Here is a 27,056-nt window from a genome sequence, read left to right as displayed (position 1 = left end):
CTTCCGCCACACCAGGAGGTGACGTCAGGGGGAGCACCTGGGGCTCATCCGGGTCATAATAAAAGGGGCCGCCTCCTTCCAGTAGACGAGCCAGAGTTGGGAGGAAGGAGACGAAGCTTGTGAGGAGGGGACAGGAGGTCAAGAGAGAAAGAAGAAGAAAGGAAGAGAGTTGGTGAGAGAAGGAGAGAAAGAAGAAGAAGAAAGGAAGAGAGTTGGTGCTGGTAGACATTGTGGTGCTGAAGAACTTAATAAAGGAGTGTGTTTTGGACATCCTGGTGTCGGTCTGTCTGTGTCTGGGGGTACGCTTTTCACTATATATATATATATATATATATATATATATATATATATATATATATATATATATATATATATATATATATATATATATATATATATATATATATATATATATATATATAAACTGTTCAAAAAAATTATAGGAACACTTTGAAATGACAACATCTGGAACACGTTTGAAAACATCTTCATGGGAAAAAAAAATCCTGCTGGATATCTATACTGATCTATATGGACTAGGTAATATGTTAGCAGATTAACAAGATGTTACTGGACTATTTGACTGGTCTTATTTTTTGTTGCTCTCTTTCTCCTACCCTATGACACATATTAAAAGAGGGGTTTACCAGGCCAATACTCTAACCTTTCTTCATTTATACCCATCTTGTTTCCACCATTATGTACAGTAATCCCTCGCTATATCGCGCTTCGACTTTCGCGGCTTCACTCTATCGCGGATTTTAAATGTAAGCACATATAAATATATATCACAGATTTTTCGCTGGTTCGCCACTTTCTGCGGACAATGGCTCTTTTAATTTAGGTTACATGCTTCCTCAGTTTGATTGCCCAGTTGATTTCATACAAGGGATGCTATTGGTGGTTGGCTTAGAAGCTACCCAATCAGAGCATGTATTACATATTAACTAAAACTCCTCAATGCTATAAGATATGCTTCCCGCGAGGTGCTTGTTTGCTTCTCTCTATCTTTCTCACTCTCTCTGCCTGACGGAGGGGGTGTGAGCAGAGGGGCTGTTTGCACAGAGGACATGGACGCTTCTCTACAAAATGCAGCGGTGCTTCTGTATACTTAAAAGCACGTATTGATTGTTTGATTGTTTGCTTTTCTTTGCGAGCGCTCTCTCTGACATTCTCTGCTCCTGACGGTGCTCCTTTATGACGGCACTCCTTTAAAGATAAGATATGTTTGCATTCTTTTAATTGTGAGAAAGAACTGTCATCTCTGTCTTGTCATGGAGCACAGTTTAAACTTTTGACTAAAGGGTGTTATTTCATGTCTAGAGGGCTCTAATAATGTTAACAGTGTGGGAGAGTTTATAAGGGCTTAAAATATATAAAATAACCATACAAATATATGGTTTCTACTTGATTTTCACCTATCGCGGGTTCTGGAACAACCCGCGATCGAGGAGGATTACTGTGTGTATATATATATATATATATATATATATATACAGTATATATAGTGTATATATGTAAACTATATATACATAATCCTAAGCCTAAAAGTGAAACGATTTTGTGCAATGATTTTATGTGACTTTTTATGTCACTTTTTTGTCACGCTTTAAATCGGGTTTATTTTACATATTGTGATAGACGCCCAGTAATACTGCCCTGCTAGGACGCCTGGAGGAAGGAGGAACTGGGAGAGCGGTACTTCTTTTCCCTGGGCACCCAGACGGTCCTTGATCCCTGGGGGACAGCACTTCCAGGACACAAGGAAGCGCTGACAGACCAGGGATGGTTTACGCCCAGGGTGCTTTCGGGTGCAAGGGCAGCACTTCCGCCACACTGGTTAACACCAAGTTAATTGTCAGGCACCTGGAGCACATCTGGGGCAAGATAAAAGGGGCTGCAGTCAGGAGGAAGAGGACAGAGCTCAGCAGAGAGGAGTGGAGATGGTAAAGGACTTGTTGAAGGACTCAAGAAGGTGATTGGTGCAGGGGCACTATGTGCTGTGAACTTTGTAAATAAACGTGTGCTTTTGAAGACATGAAGGTGTCCGTCTGTCTGTGTCAGGGGTTGGCTTCCAAAATATATATGTTTGGTATCATTCTTTTCAGAATTTATTGAACTTCAATGTGGCATTGTTAGATTTTCAGATTCTTATTCTTTTTTTAAATAATACACTAAAATATCAAGAAAGTTGTGGTTTCTTTCAGTTAAAACGAATGGATTGTTTATTTAGTCTCTTATAAATATTCATCGAGCATAGTGGACCTCATTTTGACAGGAATACTCCAATTGGTAAGAGAGTAAATATTTTATTCTCATTTCATGATTTTTACTCCGTTAAATACTAATTAATTTTTCTTTTACATATTTATAAAATTTCATGATTTTGACTCTAATAAATAATTTTTCTCTTGTACATTTACAGATTTTACTAATATTCTGGTCGCAACTGGGGGTTGGACGCCAAAGGTGCCAGGGGGGCTTGCCCTCTAGTATATATATATATATATATATATATATATATATATATATATATATATAGGTAGATAGATAAAAAAATATACACATACACACATATATACAGTACAAATCCACCTTAATAAAAGAATAGGTGTCTGTGTCTGTGTGACTGTGTGTGGGTATGGTTGCTATGTCTCTATCATTCCAAAAGATGGAGCATCGCAAACATTTATAGTAATAAAATGCATTGCACTTGACATTCCAACAGATGGCGCATTACAAACATTAATGCTGCTTTTACAAATTTCATGCCAAATGGCATATAACAGAGACATTGTGCACTGCAAATGTTAACACTGAGGTCTACATTGATTATTTAGATTTCAACTCGTCACAGCTATTGTGTGTGAGTGTGTGCGTGTGTATAAAATATATATACAGTATATATATATATATATATATATATATATATATATATATATATATATACACTCACCTAAAGGATTATTAGGAACACCTGTTCAATTTCTCATTAATGCAATTATCTAATCAACCAATCACATGGCAGTTGCTTCAATGCATTTAGGGGTGTGGTCCTGGTCAAGACAATCTCCTGAACTCTAAACTGAATGTCAGAATGAGAAAGAAAGGTGATTTAAGCAATTTTGAGCGTGGCATGGTTGTTGGTGCCAGACGGGCCGGTCTGAGTATTTCACAATCTGCTCAGTTACTGGGATTTTCACGCACAACCATTTCTAGGGTTTACCAAGAATGGTGTGAAAAGGGAAAAACATCTAGTATGCGGCAGTCCTGTGGGCGAAAATGCCTTGTTGATGCTAGAGGTCAGAGGAGAATGGGCCGACTGATTCAAGCTGATAGAAGAGCAACTTTGACTGAAATAACCACTCGTTACAACCGAGGTATGCAGCAAAGCATTTGTGAAGCCACAACATGCACAACCTTGAGGCAGATGGGCTACAACAGCAGAAGACCCCACCGGGTACTACTCATCTCCACTACAAATAGGAAAAAGAGGCTACAATTTGCACAAGCTCATCAAAATTGGACAGTTGAAGACTGGAAAAATGTTGCCTGGTCTGATGAGTCTCGATTTCTGTTGAGACATTCAAATGGTAGTCAGAACTTGGCGTAAACAGAATGAGAATATGGATCCATCATGCCTTGTTACCACTGTCCAGGCTGGTGGTGGTGGTGTAATGGTGTGGGGGATGTTTTCTTGGCACACTTTAGGCCCCTTAGTACGAATTGGGCATCGTTTAAATGCCACGGGCTACCTGAGTATTGTTTCTGACCATGTCCATCCCTTCATGACCACCATGTACCCATCCTCTGATGGCTACTTCCAGCAGGATAATGCACCATGTCACAAAGCTCGAATCATTTCAAATTGGTTTCTTGAACATGACAATGAGTTCACTGTACTAAAATGGCCCCACAGTCACCAGATCTCAACCCAATAGAGCATCTTAGGGATGTGGTGGAACGGGAGCTTCGTGCCCTGGATGTGCATCCTACAAATCTCCATCAACTGCAAGATGCTATCCTATCAATATGGGCCAACATTTCTAAAGAATGCTTCCAGCACCTTGTTGAATCAATGCCACGTAGAATTAAGGCAGTTCTGAAGGCGATAGGGGGTCAAACACCGTATTAGTATGGTGTTCCTAATAATCCTTTAGGTGAGTGTATATATATATATATATATATATATATATATATATAATGTTTTGAATGCAAATTGAAACATATTGTGTGTGTGTGTCCTTTTGTTGGTATCGTATTATTGTCAACTGTTCTGAGAGTCTGTACACTATGTACTATATAGACATGACAATACATTTGAACTTGGAGTACATGTGCCTTAAAGTAAATGAGAAGCATTTTTGTAGAATGAACATAAAAATCACACACTAAAAAAAGTATGTAAGGAAAGGGAACTCCTATGAAACTCCCTTATAAGGAATTTCACTGTAAGGCAACAGGAACTTAAAAAAAATCATGAGTCTGAGATTGAAATCCTTATTAATAAATCAGGTTATTAAGGGAACGTATTGCCAGCAAAATGTAAAAAAAAACAAACAAACAGTTTAGTAGCAATGCTATAAGTGATTTTCAAATTAAAAACATTTAAGAAAATGCTTTTTACAGACTACAGACACAACTTTTAAAATTGTATTTCGCCCAGTTCCCATCACACACAGTATGGCTACTGACGTCTATCACAGCTTAGCCACATTGTTGATGTCACAGAAGGGATCACAACCTGCAGTAAAATTACTTGTCATCTTGTGGTTTGAATGAATAAAATTATTTTTATAAAGCTTTCAAGTAATAAAGTGTAAGAGTGTGCAGAAGCATTCAGTTTTCCTCCTGCTACTCTTTTAATGAATTCCTGTATCTGCAAATTTACACAGAAAAGAGAGCTTAAAGAAAATGGGTAGGTTCCTTGAGTACATCTCTTAGTCACTTTTTACTGTGTGACTCAAACAAAGTCTTTGTTAGCATCCTGTTACATTGCAGTAACTGACTATTTGACTTTATAGCTACTGTAAAGACTGATAAGTGCTTTAAATGTCTTTTTAAGAATATTATAAGAATATAATCTTATTATGTAAGTGACTAATAAATGCACTAAAGGTAGTGCTTGCTTAAAACACTCAGTAATTGACAAATAGATCTACTTAAGGTATTCCTATTGCAAAGTTTTCCCAAAAACAAGTGGCTGAATAAATTTTATCCGGGCCTGTAATGTGAAGTCCATCCATCCATCCATTTTCCAACACGCTGAATCCGAACACAGGGTCACGGGGGTCTGCTGGAGTCAATCCCAGTATCCTTGAATATGTTGACATCTTATTAAATACAGTATTTTACCTGCTTTCTCATATTACATGATAAAAGTTTTAATCATGAATTAAATGAACTCTAGTGATTAAAACTGACATAATAATACTCACAAAGCGATTTAGCTGGCTTCTTTTCATTCACAGAGGAAGTTTAAAACAAGCTTTTTTTTTTTTCTTCAGTGGAAACTGACAATGTAGCGCAGTCTCTTCTGTCCCGCACATTTAGACACTTTGTTTACAAATGCTTGGAGGGCAATCCAAAATTGTGCAATGGAAATCTTTAGCTAATTGCAAAGTCTAGGCAGGAAGCCAAATAAGATATCCTAGACCATGTTGTCAGGGGAAACACAGACTAGTTAAACTCCAGGGAGATTTCATCAGAATGGCACAAAAAGTATTCTCTGTGATAAGGCATGTAGCAAAGGTGTGGATAATAATCAAAACATTATATAATTAATTAAAAACAAGAATTTTTACATGGAATACAGTAAAATTCATTTTTTATTTTTGCCACATATAAAAAAGACTGTTCGGATAATTATTAATCTAATGATCTGTGTCAGCGTGATACTGGAAAAAGATTGTGCAGGTTTGGTTACAGTACAGTCGGCACTGACAGCCTCTAGTTGATTGATGTACTTGTTTGCTTGCTAATGATGCTGCATTGTATTACTGCTTAATTGATCTGTTCTTTTGTTTAACTGAAGGGAACAAGTCAGATCGCTTCACTTTGGAAAGGATAGCATTGTTTTTTTTTTTGTAGTTTTCCAAACAAGTAAAAGTTTGTAGTGTGCTCTATCCAACCTCCAGGAGCAGGACAGATTAAAATGGGGTACATTGTTTATGTAAGCAATGAATTACACGCTAATGAACTTCACGTAAGTAGGTACTAAGTGACCTGTGAATTTCTTTTTTTCTAGGCAGGAATTCCCCTGCCATTTGTGAAGGATAGAAGGATAGGCCACACTGTGACAAGATTACTCATTAGATTACCAGTACCATATAACTCTTTCATTTTTGTCCTTAAACTTGATTTTTATTATCATAGTAATCTATGTGATAAGTTGTGTTCATTTTCTGCGAGAAGCTAAAAATCTTGAAAAATGCAAAGACAATGTTGCGCCAGTCAGGCTCATTTGCTTTGCTGACGTTGCCCCAAAACCTTACTTTCTTCACTTTCCCTTTCCAATGGTGTCCTGTCCTGATGCACTGTTTAAATAAAAGAACGCTGCTGGAGTGCTTTTGAGAACTTTGAAGACTTGGATTAGGTACCTGTGCAGTCTTATCATTTTTGTACATTTGAGGAATACCTTAAGCTTTTGTAAACAAAAATTGAATAGTTTTTGTAATATGGGAAAGGCGCTATATAAATAAAATAATTAATTATTATTATTATTATTATTATTATTATTATTATTATTATTATTATTATTATTAATATTGTGAAACAACTGTTTTAGTAGCATGTCCATTCTGATATATTCCCACAAAGACCACACTCCATGCCAGATGGATAAAAGAGGGAGAAAGTTATAATATCTAAAACAGCATCACAGGCAGTACTTTATCAAGTATAAAATCACTGGTTTAGTGTATGGCCATGCTTATCATAACTCCAAAGTTTCAGTGGGGTTCTGGAAGTAAATTCAAATCAATTTATTCTTAGAAATGAGGCTTAGAGCAGTAAGGTAACTTTATAAATATAATAAGTAACAGATAAATACAAAGCTTTTAAATATTTACACACACGAGCACCTATTAAATGTAGAAGAAAAAGTAACATCAATGAAGCCAAAAAATGAAGATATTAAAACAACAAAAAACATAGAAAGCTGTCAATTAGGGCAGGAATGCTAAAACTTCAGTGCATAATGTAAGTATAGAAAGTAGATTTTTGGCATGATCTACAATTCATTTCAATTAATAAAGTTAAAGTTTGGCTGAACTAGACTTGCTAGTTGCTCACTCCCTTCCAAGCATTTAAGTAGTAAATTGGTTAAAGCAGCCATGACATCAAGTACCCATGCAAGACCCCAGTGCAGACAAATTCTACTCCCCCAGCCTGTTTTAGTTTTAATCCAGCGTCGCAGTCGTGTGCCTACCCTCAAGTGCAAGCTGGTAATTAGAAAAAAAACATCAGCAGATAATGTAAGAGTGTGGATGCCAAGGCTCAGTTTAAGGTGTGATGCTACCCCCTTATTAAATTTTAGCAATTCAGCCGCTGGCTGCAAACATATACATCTAGCAGCCTACGTCTTCTCTGTTATACACTGCTCATTAAACTGGTGCCATAAGTTTTATATTTATTATTATTATCAAAGCTTTGCTACAATTTACAATTGCCAAATGTACACTTATACTTAATCTTGTGAGAAGTGTGCTCTTATGAGTATGGTCAGACAGATCCCTTAAAATGAAATTCATGTTTGGTTCACTTTTGGCCTCTCATTTCAATATCTACTACATTTATAGCAGTGCATATACAGTAGAAACTAACCATTGGATTGACAAATGCTAGATGTCTGGATAAACTACTACCTAGTTTTACAAACGTTGTGCAAAGAAAAATTTGACTAACAAGTACATTGTATAAGGGTTCTATAAAGGGTGAAATTCATTAAAAGATACTTAAAAATGGAAAAGCATTGTTACATATACAAGAATTAACAGATATACAGCTAATAACATTGTGCAATTAGAATTTATATACTGTATAATCAACAATATCAATGTATTTTTGTATCATGACTTAATGTTCTCAAACCTGCTTAACCCATTTCAGGTTCAAGGGGTCCAGGAACTTACTCCAGAAGGATCAGTGACAAGGCAGGTGCCAATCTTGGTTGGAGTGCCACTCTTTCCAGAGTCCACTCACACACAAACACAGGCAAATTTAAATTCATCAAACACCTAAACACACGCATCTTCAGAGAAATGGGCAGAAAACCTGAGTGTCTGGAGAAAAATCCACACACACATGGGGTGAAGGTACAGACTCCACAGAGACAGTCGTGAGGACAGGGATTTGAACCCAGAAATGGCTTCATGAGGCTGCCACATTAACTACTGTATTGGATAGAATAATTAAAAACACATATAAGTACTGTATACTCTTGCCTTATAAAAGAAGAGAAGTGTAAAGTGGCTCAACACACACCTGGGCAAATGTATTAAATTTATTTACATTTTTTGTTTCTATAAAGATGAAGAGGCATATTATAAAAGATTAGACAGAGACCATTAAATCACCTTCACCGTAGAAGCAAAGAAGAGATCAGAATCTTTGTGCCACAGCTGAGAGCTATGACTGTAAGAGTTATTTTTCATATTGCTTGATTGTGCCATCAGAGAATATTTTGGTACTTCTGACTGATTTAGGAGAGGCACAAGGGCACAGCGGCTAGTACTGCAGAATTTGTCTGTTCTTCTTGTGTCTTGTGAGTATTCTGGATTAATTGGCAATTCAAATTGCCCCATTGAGAACGAGTGTGAGTGTACAATGTGCTGAACTGGCATCTTGTTCAGGTTTGGATCCCATGAACAGCAGTGCCCACTGTAGTTGGGATCGGCTCTGAACATCAGGGAAGCTAAACTGAATAAGTGAGTTAGAAAATGGAAAGATGGATGGACGAATTTAATTGTGCTTACTTTACTCACTCTAGTCAATTGAGCCAATGTTTATACAGTATATTGTACAATGTACTTTATCTGCTGAGAGGTTAGATTAATAAGAGTCTCACATAACCGTGGCCTACAATTTCAATTATTCTGGTCTCAGTGATCCACTAGTTGTAGTATCATCTTAATGGTTTCAAAGAAGCATGGATTAAGTAACAAAACTACAATTGACTAAGACTAAAGGCTGCATATATACATGTACCTATAATGCACATTACACTCTCTCTTTCTCTCTCTTCCAGGCCCCACCTTTCCCAAGGTTTCTTGTCTTCTTAGAGAGTCAAGGCTGGGAGGCTGTCAAGAGGCAGGGCCTGTTAAAGCCCATTGCGGCACCTTTTGTGTGATTTTGGGCTATATAAAAATAAATTGTATTGTATTGTATTGTAATGCAGCTTCAATGAATTCTAGGTTCAGGAACTCAGATATGCGTGATGAGCCCCACAGAGACCTAAGGCTGCTTTTGTCCTCTCCAATGTCTGAAAAAGACAATTGGATAATCTGAGCATCACGTGCATACACTGACTTTTACTCATTCTGAACCTATTGAAAGTGGATGATTAATCAATCTTGCAATTGTTTATGGTGGGAGTACTCAAAGAAAACCCACACAGATACTAAGCAAAATCATTTGTTACAAATAAACACTTTAAATGTACTAATGAAAACTCTGTTTTCTTTTGGGGACTACTTTAACACTATTATAGTTCATTTTAGTTCTAGAAGATTCAGTGTTCTTCTCCTCGGTAGTGAGTGACCAAACTGAGATGTAAGGTCAGGTTCCTCGAGCACTAAGGTAACACTGCTAACCTCTTCACCACGGTGCTTCCCATTTTTATTAAATTAATCTAGTGCAGCTCTAGTATTGTCAGTGTTACATGCTTTCCCATTAGTATTTACAAATTAAAAGGCTTTTCCATTAACTGTTCTGTATGTATGGCAACCACCTAGTCTCTGGGGTATGTCTTCTTGAAAATTGACACTTATGACATTTCTAAATCGATAATAGTACCATCTAACAGCAATTAATTTAAAATTTTAATAACTGACAGAATTAATGCATTAAAAAGCACTTATATGCACACCCTTAGGGGCTGTCAAAAGTTTCAGATTTCTAAGTTTCAGGATTTTGGAAACTGACATCAATCAATAATGGTTTACCCTTATGGAGACTACTACCTGAAAATAGAAATGTATATTTGGAATATTTTTCACATAATAAAAAATACCCCGGAACACATCCTTTGGGTTACCACAAAATGTACCTTTGCGCATCTATAGTGGTCATGGTCATCGAGCTGTGATGGTAAAATATATTATAACAGACCTACTAGTGTACCTCAGAGAGAAGACTTTTTCAGAACAGATATGGTCAAATACTACTCAAATTCAGAGGACATCATATTAGGTACACCAATCTTATATCAATGTGTTCCCTATTTGCTGACAGAACAGTCTGAATATTTGTGGTCAGGAACGCAACCTCCCCACCCTGGACCATCACCTTGCCATGGTGATGAAGCTTGTGCAACAAAAGGATACTCAGAACTAGGTTGTCTGGAGCTTTGTGGTCCTGATAGAGTATCCTTTGGCAAACAGGGTTGGACTGAAAGGCCAGACAAAGAATGGCTTACAACCCCCATGACAATATAAAGTAGAAGACAGTGTTTTCTGCCCAGGATAGGGTTACTGAGGTGCACCCATGGAGACAGACCTTGGGGTTATTTTGCCAGAGAGCACCTGGTGGACAGGTAAGCCACATAACCCAACAGGGCTCAACCTAATAAGGTGATGTGTAGCCATCTTGTGGGCTCACCACCTGCAAGACAAAGGGTGAGGGTCAGGTATGATGGCAGTTTATTGACATGCATAAGGAAGAATGCCTATACGGTCTAGACTCTGGCAATGGAGACTGGTTTTGGAACTTGGAACGCTTCCTTTTTAATAGGGAAGGGTTCCTGAGCTGGTGCAGGAAAAGGAAGACTACCAGCTAGATGTAGTTGGCACCTGTTGCACACATAGCGTAGGTTCTGGAAGAAAACTTCTTACTCAGATAAGGTATCCTAAAAATGTTTAGCTGAGGCTTCTGTTTGTAATGAGTTCAACTCTTACATCTGGGCCAATGAATCTGAATTGACCCTATTGAAGACGTCATTTGTGGAAATACCTGATAAAAGCTGTGGTCTTAAGGCAGTTGGGCCTGTCATGATGGCAACCCTAGGAACCAATGGTGGACACCACAGGTAAAGGGGGTTGTCAGACTGAACAAGGTGAACTTTAGGGAAATGCTTTTTGTGGGATCCCCGACTCAGTTGAGAGGCACTAATAGGCTAAAATTGACTGCTGCAAAAATGGTTCTGGAAGTATAAGGGTTGAGGCTGTTCTGCCAAACTTTTCAATTCCTCCAAAGGTGAAGTTATGACCTTGTCCAGACTGTGCTTAGTAGGGGTGGAGAGATGCTGACATTTTCAGGGGCAATTGTGAAAGGGTGGAAGGAACATTTTGAGGAACTGTTCAACCTGATGGACATACACTTGTTTTAGGAGGAAGTGCTGGACAGAACTGATGAGGGGGATCCTATCACTGTTGCTGAAGTCACAGTGATGCTCCTAGGATTCTGTGGTGGCATGACTGCTGGGGTGGAATAAATCTGACCAGACGTGTTGAAAGCACTGAACATTGTTGCATGGAGTGCAGGTAAAGCACCCTTAGATTGGCAGACTGGTTTGATGGTGCCCATATTTAAGAAAGGTGACCAGAGGGTGTGCTCCAACTACAGGGGAATCTCACTCCTGAAATTAACTCATTGTGGGTATTGGACTGAAGGATGTGTCAATATGGCAAATACTCCTGTTTGTGGTTTTCAGGGACAGGATATAAGGATGCAGCCATGGATGTGAGGGTGCCCAGTTGGGGAGGCCCAGGATAGCATTGTTGCTTTATGCACATGATGTTGTCCTCTTTGCCTTATCTGACTATGACCTTCGGCATGAGTGTGATGCAGCAGGGATGAGGATATGGTTCTCTTCTCTATCTTAGAAAAGAGTGGATTACACTTTCTAGGTTTAGGGTTTGGTGTGGTGTGGAGCTGCTTAGGACATGTCCCACTTGGTGCAGACCCTATGGCAAACAAAAGACATGGTGGAGGCATTAAATCTCTTGGTTTGGAACGCCTGGAATTTCCCCAAGAACAGCTAGAATCTGAAGCTGGGGACAGGGAAATTGGAGTTCACCTGCCACCACAGCAAACATCTCCAGGAGTTGTTTCAGGTGATGAGATGTAATGAGAGATGAGGATTTCAAAATGGTGACAATAGTTCAGCACAAGGATGCTCTCCCAAGTCAATTCCAATGCAAATCAGAGTTGCTGCAAATTACCCAGTGGTGAATCACACACTCAATAGTGACTTATATATGGTGACATCATTCAGGTGAATTCACTATCATGATCCTGGAATTATTGCAGGACTTTCCAATCCTAGTAACTTATATTTAAGGAGTAGTAGTTGTAATAGTAGTATTGTCACAGGCATGGAGTACAGTGAAGTTCTTATGTGTTATACACTGCTGCCATACCTGGATTTTCCTGATCAATAACAATATTTAAGCATTGAAAGGTTTCTATACTAATATCACTGGATCAAAAAGTGTGCCTTGAAATCATACTCTATACCATTGAAACTAAAACTACCATGATTGCCAACACTCTGCAGGATGGATCCATGGTCGCATTGCTTTTCTTATACATCCTAATTCTCTCATGACTATGAATCACAGAAGCTGGGATTCATCAAACCAGGGAAAATTTTACAGTCACTTAGTGTACAATATATTATATATATTTCTGAGCACAACACAATCAAATCAGTTTGTCATGGAGAGAAGTAAAACATCCTTGGGTCATCTTCTACCACATGCTATATCATATTGAGCAGATGAAAAAGTTATTTTCTGCACTCCAGTAGTACTCAGCTGCTAAGTGACTGGCTATCTTTTACTCTGCATAAGTACCATCAACCCCTTCCATCACAATAAGACTACCATTGGGCTGGATAATTTTGGAAAATGGCTCATTTTTGTTATAAAAATTACAATATCATGGAATAAAACAGCAGCACGACTGCCATCCAACTCATGCACTTGTGTTTAGCTCCCATAAATATTTACTCCTTATTCATACACTCTTGATATGTTGGTAACTGCCTACTTTCTTTAAATATGGAGCATTGTATGTTTAGACAGTAGAATGAGTGTAACATGAAGGACAAGTGTATCTCATAAAGTATCCCTAATAAGTTTTAGAGATTTAATAAAAAAAGACATTTTCCCTTATTATTCCTTGGCACCTGATGGGAATAAGAAAAAGTTGAATGGTTAATGCAGACATTTTACATTTTAGTAAAAGCTTAACAGGCACATAAATAATTTCCATATGTTTGTTGATTTTAAAATAAATCACAACAGCCATACAGACAGGATGGTTACTGCCAGGAAACTCATCATTTTGTGAAATGTACAGTAAATGAATAGAATAAGACTCTTTGGCACAAGTGAGATAAATATGATAGTAATTAAATGTCTGCAAGTAGTATTTCTGTGTCAAGTCATTAATGGTGTAATTAGCAACATGTTCAGAGGATAAATAGACACAACTGAAAAACCACCAGCCATAGCACAGTGAAAGATATGAGCACAATAAACACAGTAGTGAACTAGTTACCCAGGGACAATAATCACAGTACACTAGCAAGATACAGCCATACAACCTCAGCCCTTTGGACTGTTAGATACCAAAACAGGACAGTGGCACATTAAGGGAAGCATCACAATATCCTTGACTGGTAACTAAAAATTGGGAAAGCTAGTAGAGATACTAAATAACATATATGCATTCTTCCATTTTCTGAAATTACTGCCTATTCTGGCAGGATCGGCTCCATTGCCAGAGCCAACGCCAAATATTCAGAAAATGGAAATGTTTAATAACATAACACAAATCTACATTACACTAGCATAGCATTTTTACTTACTGATTTGCACATTTACAATAGGTTAAGCTCTAGCAAGCCATGTTTATTTCATGTGGCACCTTACATACTGAGCACTATGCATCTGAATTCCATTAAAAGGATAATAAAAATAAAATTGTTAAAATGCAACTTACCATCAATAGGAATATGGTAAACTTAAAGAAGAACATCTCAAAGGATTTAATTACCAGAAAAGTGCTAGATAAGCTACAAAACAACACTAGATACATTCTGGAAATGATACACATAACACAACACAGGATTTACACTTAGTAACTGCAGCCAAGAGGAAAAGAAATGCATAATATACCAGCTATTTACTAATATTCTCTCAATTGTATAATCTGTATAGTATGTGGCAGGCTGACTACTAAGGGTGACATAGTGGTGGTTTAGGAATGTCTTTAAGAAACTGGTATAGTTTTAACACAAATTACTATCAATATGTATCACTGCAAGTCTTAATAGAACTGTGCTAATAAATATTAATAAGTGGAAGGACACGATAAGCCAGATTAGAACCCTGCTGACCCTTGTTTCTGAGAGTAATCGTACCTCTTAATAGCACTGCTAGACCTCTGCTTTATTATTAATGCATCTTGTCCCTTTCCTCTTTTTCAATGGCCTTTTCTTCTTTTGGTGTTCACTGCTCCTTCTTTCTTCACTCCCTGACTCCTCTTAGCAATTTGGACAAGTAGTATTATATTATTGTGTCTGTTTTGGTTTCCAGTAAAGTCCTGTCTTTAGTGGGAAGGGGGAGACAAGTCATAAGAAGTGGTTCCTCTTTTATTATCATGGATGTTTAAAACATTTCATAAATGATTCATTTTTGCATCATTTTAATTTCTAACACATATTTGATCACTTAGAAGTAATTAGAGAAAATAAAGTTACAAAAAGAAAAAAATAGAAAAGAAAAAAGCAAGTTTTTGTGGTGGAAAGATGTTTTCATTTTTTAAATATTTGATTTCACTCTCTTGAACCAAAAAGCCACAGAAAAATCTGCTAAATGTTAAAACAGTTTCTACCTTCAGGCAGTGAACATTTCAAACAAACTGTTGCATTAATAACACTTGCACGCTCACCAGACTGATATGCAATGTTTTGTATCCTCTCCATAGTTTGTGCTAATGTTCGTTGCCTGCCGGTGAATTGTTGCTCTTATTGCTCTTATCATTGTTTTCTTTTATGACACTGCTTTTGAGTGAGGATTCCAGTGTGCGTGTGGCATATGGCATCTTGAATAAGAAAAACAATATGTGAGCATCATTTGCCAAATACACAAATCTGGGCTGTAAGGAAAGAGCCGAATTTAGATGTAAAACAGAGATGTGCAAAGAAGACAGCACACAATAATTTAGTTAATCTCTGCTTAACAGTCATAAATGTGAAATGATGAAATGAAAAAAAAATGATGTACCATCTTTTAGAAACACTGAAGAACACAAGCAAGTAGAAAACCACAATAAACTATTCTAAAAACTCACAGCACATGATAAGTGATAAAGTGTTACAAAACACAGAGACTACTTTACAGCAGGGAGCGGGCAAAGGGTTGGGTAGATTGAGGAGATTGCAGTAATTACTGAAGGCACTGGATTAACCTGTTAGGAAATTAAAAGTCGTCACATTGCAGAGCTAAATTATCTTCAAATACACTCTCAAGCTTAAAAGACTCAATTCTCTAGGGAATTTCTCGGGGGGGAAAAAAGCACCATGTAATTTTATTCTAAAGTCACACCCTACTCAAATCTGTTTTTCAGCCATGCAATAGGTTGACATTGGAAAGCCACAGACAGAACGGCTATGAAAGCCAGAGTTAAGACTGCAGGATGAAGCTACACCAGCACAGCGTGCAGAATATTAGAGAAGGCTCAGGAAATAGGAAGAACAAAGAGCAAAATACTAAAACTATGACTTAAAAGACACAGGATAAAGGCAGAGAGAGCAGCTGGCATTAACTAGTGGCGATTATGGTAAATACAAATCACAAAGCAAATGAGCTTGACCTCCTTCTTATACGGAAGTGGAATTATGAGCTGGTGAAACAGTTACAGATGATACTATCATGTAAGTCACAAGCTTAAATATAATGGATAGAAGGCCCTTTCAGTGCCTAGCAGTCTTTACACTTGTATTGGGGCACTGGCCAGTCGCAACATTTTTAGTTTGATTTGTGCAGAATCCAAAAGGTATTGAGGCATAGAAACTGAATGTTAGAAGGTCAGACTATCCTGATCTGTTAACTGTGTGGCTTTTTTTAATGTTGCAGAAGAGTGAATATTCTGAACAACAGCTTTCAACATTTTAGCTAGGACCTACAGTATATTAACTTTAGAAACTTTACAAATGAGAGAAGACTATATTGAGTTTGTCAAGCTTGTCTAGCTGGCTTAGCTTAACTGTAAATCATTAGGGTCTTCAAAGATATCCCTAATGAAGCTCTTTCAATTCGTCCTATAGGGTAGTACTTCACAGTAGGATTTTGGAAAAAACAAAGTTAAAATGAATTATGAAATGTTCCTTAAAACCTTCTAATTGTTCACATCATGAATAGACTGTCATGTAACAACTTCCTTTTGGGAAGCCATGGTTATTCAGCCCACCTGGGATGTCACTGTGAGGCGGGGTTTTCCTTCTGTAGGTTCCTTACTTGGTATCTCCTTCATCACCATGGCAACAGCCTTATCTGCAGCCCTAGAGCCTTTCCCCTACAACAGTGAAATCAACAATGACTTGTGTCAGGACAGTTGGATCTGTTACCACTTTTATACTATTCAGCTCTTTCCGTTTTGCAGGGCAACTGATAAGCATTACTTTAGAAGTAACCCATGTGCCCACAAAAAAATCATATATACACACACACACACACAAACACTTCACTTCACCCTGAGAACACAATTAAAAACGTGATACTAACAGCATGGCAAATTTTAGTGAAGCTTTCAACTTGATAAAGAAACTGATGAATCGAAAAAATAAATTAATATTTGGTACAGCTTTTGTATACTTGATGAATGGTCATGCTTTTCTGCTTCTTTTCCCGCCTTAACTCCAGAAAAGCATTCTCTAAACAAAGAAACACAAGTCAGGAGACTAGTAGAAAAACAATTTACTTATTAGTTTGACATCTCTTTACACTTTTTCTACAGTATTACATTGTACTATAAAGCACTTAATAACACTGACAATATGAATGGATTTTATATATCTGCATGAGAAAAAAATGATTCCGTTCATGTTAAATGAAGACAAATTTTAAAAAGGATTAACTAAACTGATCAAGTAGTAAATCAATTGTTTTGCAGGAACATAGTATATATGCTAAACAGAAAGAAAAAGTGCTTTGCTATGAAAACCCTGCTCTCTGTGAGGGGCCTTCAGGTACAGTTCTTAATACAAGTGTTCTTTAGATTTAAACTCCTGGTGGACAAAAAGTTGATAAAAAACATAGAAAAAACGAATACTACTCACACAAAGATAGTAAAACATTACCTTTTAAAATATTATATATATATATATATATATATATATGTATACCTCCCAGAGTCATATTATACACAGTTTCTTCCAGTTTGCACTGGGTAATGATGAGATCTAAACCAAACATAAGAGTAATGAACATAAGAATGATGTCACCCAAGAATGGACAAAAATATATCCAAGCATATTAAAGCTGCACTCATATTTATTATAGATTAAATTATATGGCACCTATGGTTGTGCTGATTCTTGCATACACAGGCTATGGTTTGCCCTGCCTCTGAAAAGGATAAGGTATAAAGTAATGGATGAAAGGATTCTTGTTGGAATGTTGCTGGTCATACTGGCATTTAATACGTTACTCCTGTAATCCAAGGAGAAATATACTGAGCCACTTGGTTCTGCCCCTCCAAAAGTCTTCTAATAATGCTAAACAGAGTAGAATAGTATAGCAAGAAATCATAAGATCCAGAATTATTGCAAGTCCCACTATTTAATTGCTAAGTGGTCCCAAGTAATTAAAAATGTCAAATTGCATAGGTATTCACTGCTGTTTAAAATTTCAAAACACTGGCAACAGCTTGATTGATTTGATACTAAATATATTGGTATTGTCTGTTTTAAGTTTTACTTTTACTCCATATAAAAAGAGAGATAATACTAAACTGATTAGCTAAAATGAACAAATTAGTCTCCAAAATTAATTATTTTGCCATCCATCCATCCAACCTGCTATATCCTAACTTCAGGGTCACGGGGGTCTGCTGGAGCCAATCCCAGCCAACAGAGGGCACAAGGCAAGAAACAAATCCCAGCCAGGGCACCAACCCACTCACAGGGCACACACACACACACACACACACACACACACACACACACACACACACACACACACACACACAAAGCTCACACTAGGGACAATTTAGAATCGTCAATGCACCTAACCTGCATGTCTTTGGATTGTGATAGGAAACCGGAGTACCCGGAGGAAACCCATACAGACACAGGGAGAACATGCAAACTCCACGCAGAAGTATAGATATTCTACTTTTATTGCTGCATTTGTGTGATTGATAAAAAGACACACCATATAGCAAAACGTATGTGCCTTCAAATTATTGTGTTTAGTTGTTTTAAGCCCCCCCAATAGTTAAGAAGTGTAAAAAATCAGCACATAGCCATGCAATCTCCACTGATAAACTTAGGCAGTAGAATGGGTAGAAGTGAAGAGCTCAGTAGTTTTAAACATGGCACTGACATTGGATGCCACCTTTGACACAAGTCAGAACTTGAAATTTCTGCTTAGGTAAATCAACCTCTGTCAGCTTTAAGCTCTATTATTGTGATGTGGAAGCATCTAGGAGCCTCTGGAAGCAACATCAGCACAAGAACTGTGCATCAGACGCTTAATAAAATGGCCATGATCAAGCAGCTACACACAAGCCTAAGATCCTTATGCCCAAAGGCAAGTGTTGGCTAAAGTGGTGTCAAGCATACCACCATTGCACTCTAGAACAGTGGACACATGTTCTCTGGAGTGATGAATCACACTTCATTAACTGGCAGTCTGATGGACCTACACTGGCAGGCCTACATTTCTGGGGCCATGAAGCTTGAACTGTTATGTAGCCTCTTCGCAACCAGCAATAAAGTCTGTGTAATCAGTTATCTTCTTCAATGAGGTTGTTCCATGATAGACCACCACAATATTTTTTTTAATTTAACCACTACATGTAGGCTTTAAAAAACCCTTCACATACTGTAGACTCCCAAAATTTGTAAGTAATGTGGACTAAAGTATACTGCAAAAAATTAAATTTAAGCCAAGTGAAAAGTATTTAAATCGTGATATTAAATTTACTGTTCCTTATTGTAAGAATTGTATGAGATCTTGTCAAATACAATTTGCTTACTCCCCTGGAGGATTTTATTTGTTGCTAAATACAAGCAAAATAACTCCCATTTAAAGTTTTTTTTTGTCTAGTTTTTACATATGCATTTTTTCAGTGTAGGTTTAAGGGTCCTGAAGCTTAAGCTTCATTAGTTTTACAGTAGGTCCTACCTTTTGGAGTAATCTGGATTTTGCCAATGCCAGGAGAATGATACCTTCTAGTCTGCATAGTGCCTACTGTAAAGCTCAGAAGAAGAAGAATAGAGGTCTGGGGCTGTTTTTCAGGGGTTGGGCCATGCCCCTTAGTTCCAGTGAAGGATACTATTAATGCTACAGAATACAAAGTGTTTTTAGATGGTTCTTTTGTGTTCCAACATGACTGTGCTCCTGTGCACAAAGCCAGAATAATAAACACATGGTTGGACAAGTTTGCTTGGAGAAACTCAAGTGTCCTACACAGAGAACATTAGAATATGAGAATAATCTAGATGAGAACAGGCCATTTAGCCTAACAAAGCTCGCAAGTCCTATCCACTTAATTCTTTTAAAATAACAACAAGTCTAGTTTTGAAAGTTCCAAAAGTCCCAAAGAACCCTGACAAGAGCCCTACTGAACACCTCTGGGATGAACTGAAGTGCTGATTGTGAACCAGTTCTTCTCATCCAACATGAATACCTGATCTTAAAAATATTCTTTTGGCTGAATGTGTGCACATTCCCACAGATATACTCCAAAATTTAGTGGAAAGCCCTTTCAGAGGAATGGAACCGGTTACAGCTACAAATTGGAGGTTTTTTGGTGGAGGGCAACTTCATATTATTACCCAGGGTTTTGGAATGGGATGTCCAATAAGCTCAAATAGAAGTGACGGTCAGGTATCCACAAAAGTTTTCTATATAGTGTACCTTATTAATCTTATCAGTCATGCTCCACTATCTAAATAAAAACATCTCCTGTGCTTCTTTGATACCATTTTGAAGTGTACACGTAAATGCACCAAATGCAACAATGCATAGATCTCAATGAATAAGAATCAAAAGTTATTTTTTACACAATTAGGCAAATCTATATAATAATGACAATGGTCTTCATTATTATATAATTAAAATTTGTTTGTATTAATGTTTAAAAATTTTGATTAAAACAATTTTGGTTTTACACAGCACTGGACGTGTGCCTCTTATGTTAATATTGTTTACATAACCTCATCTTAAATCCAAACTTCTGCTATGATTTTGTCTGCTTATTTTTTATTTTGTGACATTGTGTCCTTTCCATCAGATGATCTTTGCTTGATGACCTCTTAAATGAGCGAAGAAGAGTTTGACTGTTTTGGATTGATACACAAGGTGACAATTGTATGTTAGACAACTTGTTAGGCAGCAAGCTTGAAGAAAACATAACCAGATACAGTAGTAGACATACTCTGCACACCAGGGCTTTTCTCTAGCGAGATAGTAATAGTAGTAGTAGAAGTGGTATTGTCACATGTACAGCGAAGTCCACACTTGCATGTTGGACATCTCTCTGGCATCATGATAAAAACAAATGCAATACAATACAGAACTCAAATTTATTTAAGATAGTACAGAACTATACATCTTTTTAAACAGGTTTTCAGATTATTTGGCGTAGTGCAATGAAGGTTATGACTGCTAACTCATGGAGTCCATACCAACTACAGTAGATGCCATTAATATAAATCGTATGGTCCTCACATTAAAGTAGCGGTATCAAAAAAGTTCTGCCTGTATTATGGCAGTTTAAATGTCTAAATGTTAATGAAGACCTACAGTACTAACATGTTTGATTGTTCAGTCAACATTAGGCAATACAAGAGTCATAGCTTGGCAATGCCCCAATGTGCTGATTTATATGCGCGTGCATTCTTTAGTACTCATTTACATTTCTTCTACAGATTACATCATACAGAAATTGGAATTGTTAAGAAAATGTATTTTAAATAGCTCCATTTTATAGTCAACATAATCCTAGAGACCATTACCTCTTTTCATATTTTTGATTTTTTGTTCTTTCATTTTGTACATTTCTATAATTAAAGCATAACTGAACATAATCAAAAACTGTTTGTCAAAAAATATAGATAAAAGAATAAGACCCCCCCACCAGCAAAACAATCTTGTGGGAAATAATATGAAATTAAAAAGTGTAAACGGAATAAATAGAGCCTATGTGTCCTTCGCCAACAACCAAACCTGGGGAAAAAAATTTAAATAGGTAAATTAATGTAATGATGGTACATCTCATGTTATCACCAACCACGGGACAAACCTGCATGCTTGGCAACAGATAACCATTTCTTGATGTTGGGGTTTAATAACATGTTAAGCAGCAATGCTGAGATTAAATTATCAATCAAATTATAGAAAGAGGATTTCCAAGAGTCAAATGAAAAATACTTTACAACTTTCCAGCATCAGGCCAATGCCACCTTGGTAGTGATGATACTTATAAATTCTCCTCTGATCTATTAGACTACTTTATATTGCAATTGTTTCCATATACTTTATTTCTTGTTTTTACAACAGAGGTGATTTAACAGCAACTTGAAGGTGGTGACTAAAATGGGAAGCTTGTGATTTGTAGTCAAATGTCTTAGCCACTACAGCACCGTGTCTGCCGAGGCAAAGATGTTTGCCAAAATACCCTAAAGTTAATATTTTTATAACAACTATTAGTAAATTTAAATTAGTATGAAGGTTTTTAAAACATTTAATGTAGGATAATAAGTACTACTTTTGGAATAAAGCAGCTCCCAAACATCCATCCATCCATCCATTATCCAACCCACTATATCTGAACTACAGGGTCACAGGGGTCTGCTGGAGCCAATCCCAGCCAACACAGGGCACAAGGCAGGAAACAAACCCTGGGCAGGGTGCCAGCCCACCGCAAGCTCCCAAACAATGGATATAATAATACATTTAGAAAAGGTATAGTGAACAAGCTTTGTTGCACAGCAAAAACGCATATAATCGGGTAAGCAAAATTTACTTGTCAAGATTTTTTAAAGTAAGCTAAAAATCATAAATACACATGTTTTGAAAAGTCAGTAATTCTTACAATAAGGAAAACAAGATTTAATGTCATGATACAAATACTTCTCACTTGCTTAGATTTAATTTTTTGCAGTGTGTTATTATGAAGTCAACAAAAGACAAACAATTTCAGCACTAAATGCCATGGATCACTCATTGCTATACTGGCAGTAACCCTGAAACTGTTCGGCACACAGTGGTCATGTACGCCCACGAGGGAGTCAGTTTCATGATTTATGTAAGGTAGAGTATTTGTCCAGCAGGCAAATGTTACAGTGTCTACCTTCTTTTACTGGAAGTGGCACAATCTGTTGTCTGCATTACAGATTCTCTCACACAAATGGTGAAAAATGCAACTGAGCAATAAACTTTTACACTGAACCATTCACTTTAAAAAAAAATGGGGAAAATTAGTTAAGGGTGTCAGATAACATAATATTGTCAAACATGGTTAATCCAAATCAGTGTCACGGGTTCAAGAGCCATACTGGATGCAGAAACCAATCCATTGAAATGACAACTCAGACATACATGCCCACACTCATAGGGGTCAATGTAAAATTGCCAACAAGCTAAAAAAGCATGTCTTGTGGGGGAAAAACCAGGGTATTAGGAGGAAATGCCTCAAAGACACTGGAAAACGTGTTCAACGGACGTGAACCCTTGTGATCTGTGCCACCCTAATGGTAAAAGTTTTCTCTTAAGAAAAGAAATATTCATAGAATTTGGTTGTCATATTTAAAGACACTAACAAAATTAGTTTTGTTTTTTGACCTGTGAAGTTATAGCAAGAATTTCCTAACTAGAAGAGTGCTGTAAAATAAAGTTTACTTGTTAATTTTTCCTTTATTTTTCAACAAATTTAAAACATGGCCTTCATTATGTTATGGGTCACATGGTCCCAGAAGCATGTGCCTAGCAGCGACTTAGCATCATAGTAACCACATAGACATAATGGTGGTAACCCAGCAAAAGGATACACAAAATGGTGGTGTGCATGAAAAACAAATTCCTGAAATGGAGGCACCCAGAAGGAAATATATACAGAAAATGGAGACCAAATAATGTCACTGATATTGCTTCATTGAAAACAAACATTCTGTTCTTTTAGGTTGGTGTTTATTACAAGTTACACCACAGAGATTACAAACTCCATAAAGCATTAGGTTTAGTTTCCAACCACCTACTGCTATTAACGAACAAAAAATTATGTCACTATATCTACTGAAGTGAAAAACTGACGTGTAATGGACCAGTGTAATAGCAATGACTGAATTATCATTAGAACCGAAATAACTGTAAAAATAATATAGTAATGATAAAACAAAAATGAAAAATAGTTGGAGTAAATCTGGCAATACCAATCAGAGCACTAAATACTGGATGTATTTCACTGTCTTAGGCAGGATAGATCAACATTATGGATATTACCTAAATATATATTATGTAATATTTCATTAAAATGTGTTTATGTTTGTTCAGAACTGATATAAAACAGCATGTCAGGTACTTTGATGCAATTGTGACTCAAACCGGTCCTTGACAGAAGTAAATGAGTTCATTAGAGAAAATGGACTCAGCATTGCAGCTTACGTGCTTTAACAAAAAGCACTGCACTATTTTGTTTGGTGTGTGCTGTTACTTGAATCATAACACAGACACTTTTACACAATTTTCAGTGTAAAACTTTAACTACTTAAAATGTAAACTAAACAAATAACATAACATTCTCAAACCCACTTAATTCCAATTCAAAATCACATGGGTTCAGTGGGTATCCTGAACCACAGGGTCCTGGATGGTGTGTCAGTTCATCATAGAGTGTAAATTAAAATAGATACACTGAAAAAAATGAAATCCTAGCAAGTGAAAGGTTGTTTTATTAAGCCATTCAATCTTGTCTTCTTTACTGTGAGTTTGATTGACTTTTTGTCTTTTTTGTATTATTTAGCTTATTTTAAGAAATCATGACAAATAAATTTTGTTTACCCCATTGACACCTTTTTTTCCTAAATAAAAGAAAACTAACTCCTGTTTCATGTTTTTCTTTTCTTGTTTATACATATGCACTGTAAAATGTTCATAAGGAACTGCACTTCAGTACCAAATGTAAATATACAGTGTAAACTAAACTTTGAGAACTGACAGCAACATGTTCATAAAGATTACAAACCTACTATTTCTTGTATGTACTGTCATTGAGTCCTGTAGAATTTATGCAATTGAGCACTGAACTGAAAGGTGATCCCCAGATTTCAGATCACCCCATTTTCACCCTTGCATGTTATGTAGTCCACTAAATCTAAGGGGTAAGTTAGGTATTTTTCAATTCAAAGCTTTTTTTTCCATAATCATATGCACTCACCAGACACTTTATTAGGTACACCTTGCTAGTACAGGATTGGACCCCGTTTTGCCTTCAGAACTACTGTAATTCTTCATGGTATAGATTCAAACAAGGTGCTGGAAACTTTCCTTAGGGATTTTGCATCACACAGTTCCTGCAAATTTGTCAGCTGCACATCCATGATGTGAATCTTCCATTCCACCACATCCCAAAGGTGCTCTATTGGATTGAGATGTGGTGACAGTGAGGCCCACTTGAGTACAGTGAACTCATTGCCTTGTTCAAGAAAACAGTTTGAGATGATTGAAGCTTTGTGACATGACATGTTATCCAGCTGGAAGTAGCCATCAGAAGATGGGTACACTGCAGTAATAAAGAGATGAATATGGTTGGCAACAATGCTCAGGTAGGCTGGGGCATTTAAATGATGCTTGATTGGAACTAAGGGGCACAAAGTGTACCAAGCAAATATCACCCACACCATTGCATCACCACCAGCAGCATGACCTGTTCAAACAAGGTAGGAATTGATCCATGCTTTCATGATGTTGACGGCAAATTTTGACCCTACCATCCGAATGTCACAGCAGAAATCAAGACTCATCAGACTAGGCAACTTTCTTGCAATCTTCTATTGTACAATTTTGGTGAGCCCATCAGTTGCCTGTTCTTAGATGACAGGAGTGGCACCAGGTGTAGTCTTCTGCTGTTGTAACCCATCCACCCATCTATTCCTCCATACCTCAGTTGTAACGAGTAGTTTTTTGAGTTACTGTTAATGTTGCCTTTCTATCAGCTCGAACTAGTCTGCCCATTATCCTCTCACTTCTGGCATCAACAAGGTATTTTCATGTAGAGAACCACCACTCAATGGATATTTTCCCTTTTTCGGACCATTCTCTGTAAACCTAGAAATGGTTGTATGTGAAAACTTCAGTAGGTCAGCAGTTTCTGAAATAGAAATTACAGCGAGTCTGACACAAATAACCAGGCCATGTTCAAAGTTACTTAAATCACCTTTTTTCCCCATCCTGATGCCGGTTTTTAATAACTTTGATAACTAAGCCAGCCCTTTAAATTAGTTTGTTGATTTAGTGGGCCTCTCTTGAATGGATGTTACCATGTTACTGGCCATCATAGAGCTGCAGAAGTTATGTCACTTCCCAAATTAAAGAAACACAGTCTCCTAAGGAAGTACAGCTTACTCTGCTCTTTCTTATATTCCAGCCTATCATTGATGTGGCCCCCAAGTACTTGCAGGAGTCCATCATCTCTATATCCCTTGAAAAGTGACTGGGGGTATAAGCTCTTTGGTGCAACAAAAGTGATATTGGAACTGTATATAACGATAGACATTAATCTGCAACCTGTGCTCTTAAGTGAAATAAAAAACAGCATGTCTTTTAATTGCAAAGAGGTCTGTCACTGGTAGATTGGCTGCTACTCTTTCACCACCCACCACTCCTTAAAGCATAGCCCATGACACAATTCCAGTCCATGCTTATATAGCCACAATCACTTATATCAGGCTAATTTATAGAATGGAATTAATGTAATAGTACACTTTTAGGCTGTGGCCCTATAATGGATTGCTTTTTGAAATCACTGTATATATATTACTAGATTTGCCCCTTCCAGCAAAGTGTCGAGCTCTGCGCTTGGAGACATGGCTGAAAATAAAGAGTTTAATAATAAAGTAAGTCATTAATGTGCACTGCAGAGGATTAACATGCCTACTAAACTTATCACAAAGTGATTAAATGCATAGAAAAGGGATCATTATACCAATTACTATGAGTATCTATTTTTAAATAAGTTAAGTAAATTGCAAGTGTTACTGTACAATAGTGACAAGGGAGCCACTGCAGTATGGTTCCCATATTAGAATATTGCTACTTATGATTACTTTCATCATTATTATAGGACCTTACAAATGATTAAATAATTCAGCTAAAACCCAGGTTGCGCTATTACTGAGTATTGGATCTAAGAGGCCTTCTTTAAATATCTCTTTGATGTGGCAACAGTCTAGTAAAGGAGCATATCTTGAAGAAAGTAAAGAATCAATTTGACTTTTTAAATTAGATTTTCCTCAAGTCCAGGTATAATAAATTGCTTTAAAGTTATAGTGCTGCTACAGAAAAGGAAATCTACATAAGGCCCACTTAGCTTTTATTACCTTTAAATTTACAATACATTTAATCTTCAAGTAAGTTCAGAGAATGGAAACTCGGGCAAGCTGA

The 27,056-nt window shown here is 37.0% G+C and overlaps 1 protein-coding gene across 2 annotated transcripts in view; it reads right to left on the bottom strand.

Moving 5' to 3' along the window:
• pex5la (peroxisomal biogenesis factor 5-like a) overlaps positions 1-27,056 on the bottom strand; it is a 332,752-nt gene that overhangs the window by 191,014 nt on the left and 114,682 nt on the right. The window contains exon 2 of one of the 2 annotated variants that reach the window (XM_039758562.1): positions 16,639-16,743. The exons of the other annotated variant lie outside the window; for it this stretch is intronic. Within the exon in view, the coding sequence (XP_039614496.1) occupies positions 16,639-16,743 (105 nt within the window). The remainder of the gene's footprint in view (positions 1-16,638; positions 16,744-27,056) is intronic. 2 annotated transcript variants of the gene reach the window in all.

This window comes from Polypterus senegalus, chromosome 1 (assembly GCF_016835505.1).
Source record: "Polypterus senegalus isolate Bchr_013 chromosome 1, ASM1683550v1, whole genome shotgun sequence".
Lineage (NCBI taxonomy): Eukaryota > Metazoa > Chordata > Cladistia > Polypteriformes > Polypteridae > Polypterus > Polypterus senegalus.
The sequence above is the reverse complement of the archived record's forward strand: the minus strand, read 5'-3'. Positions and strand labels throughout refer to the sequence as shown.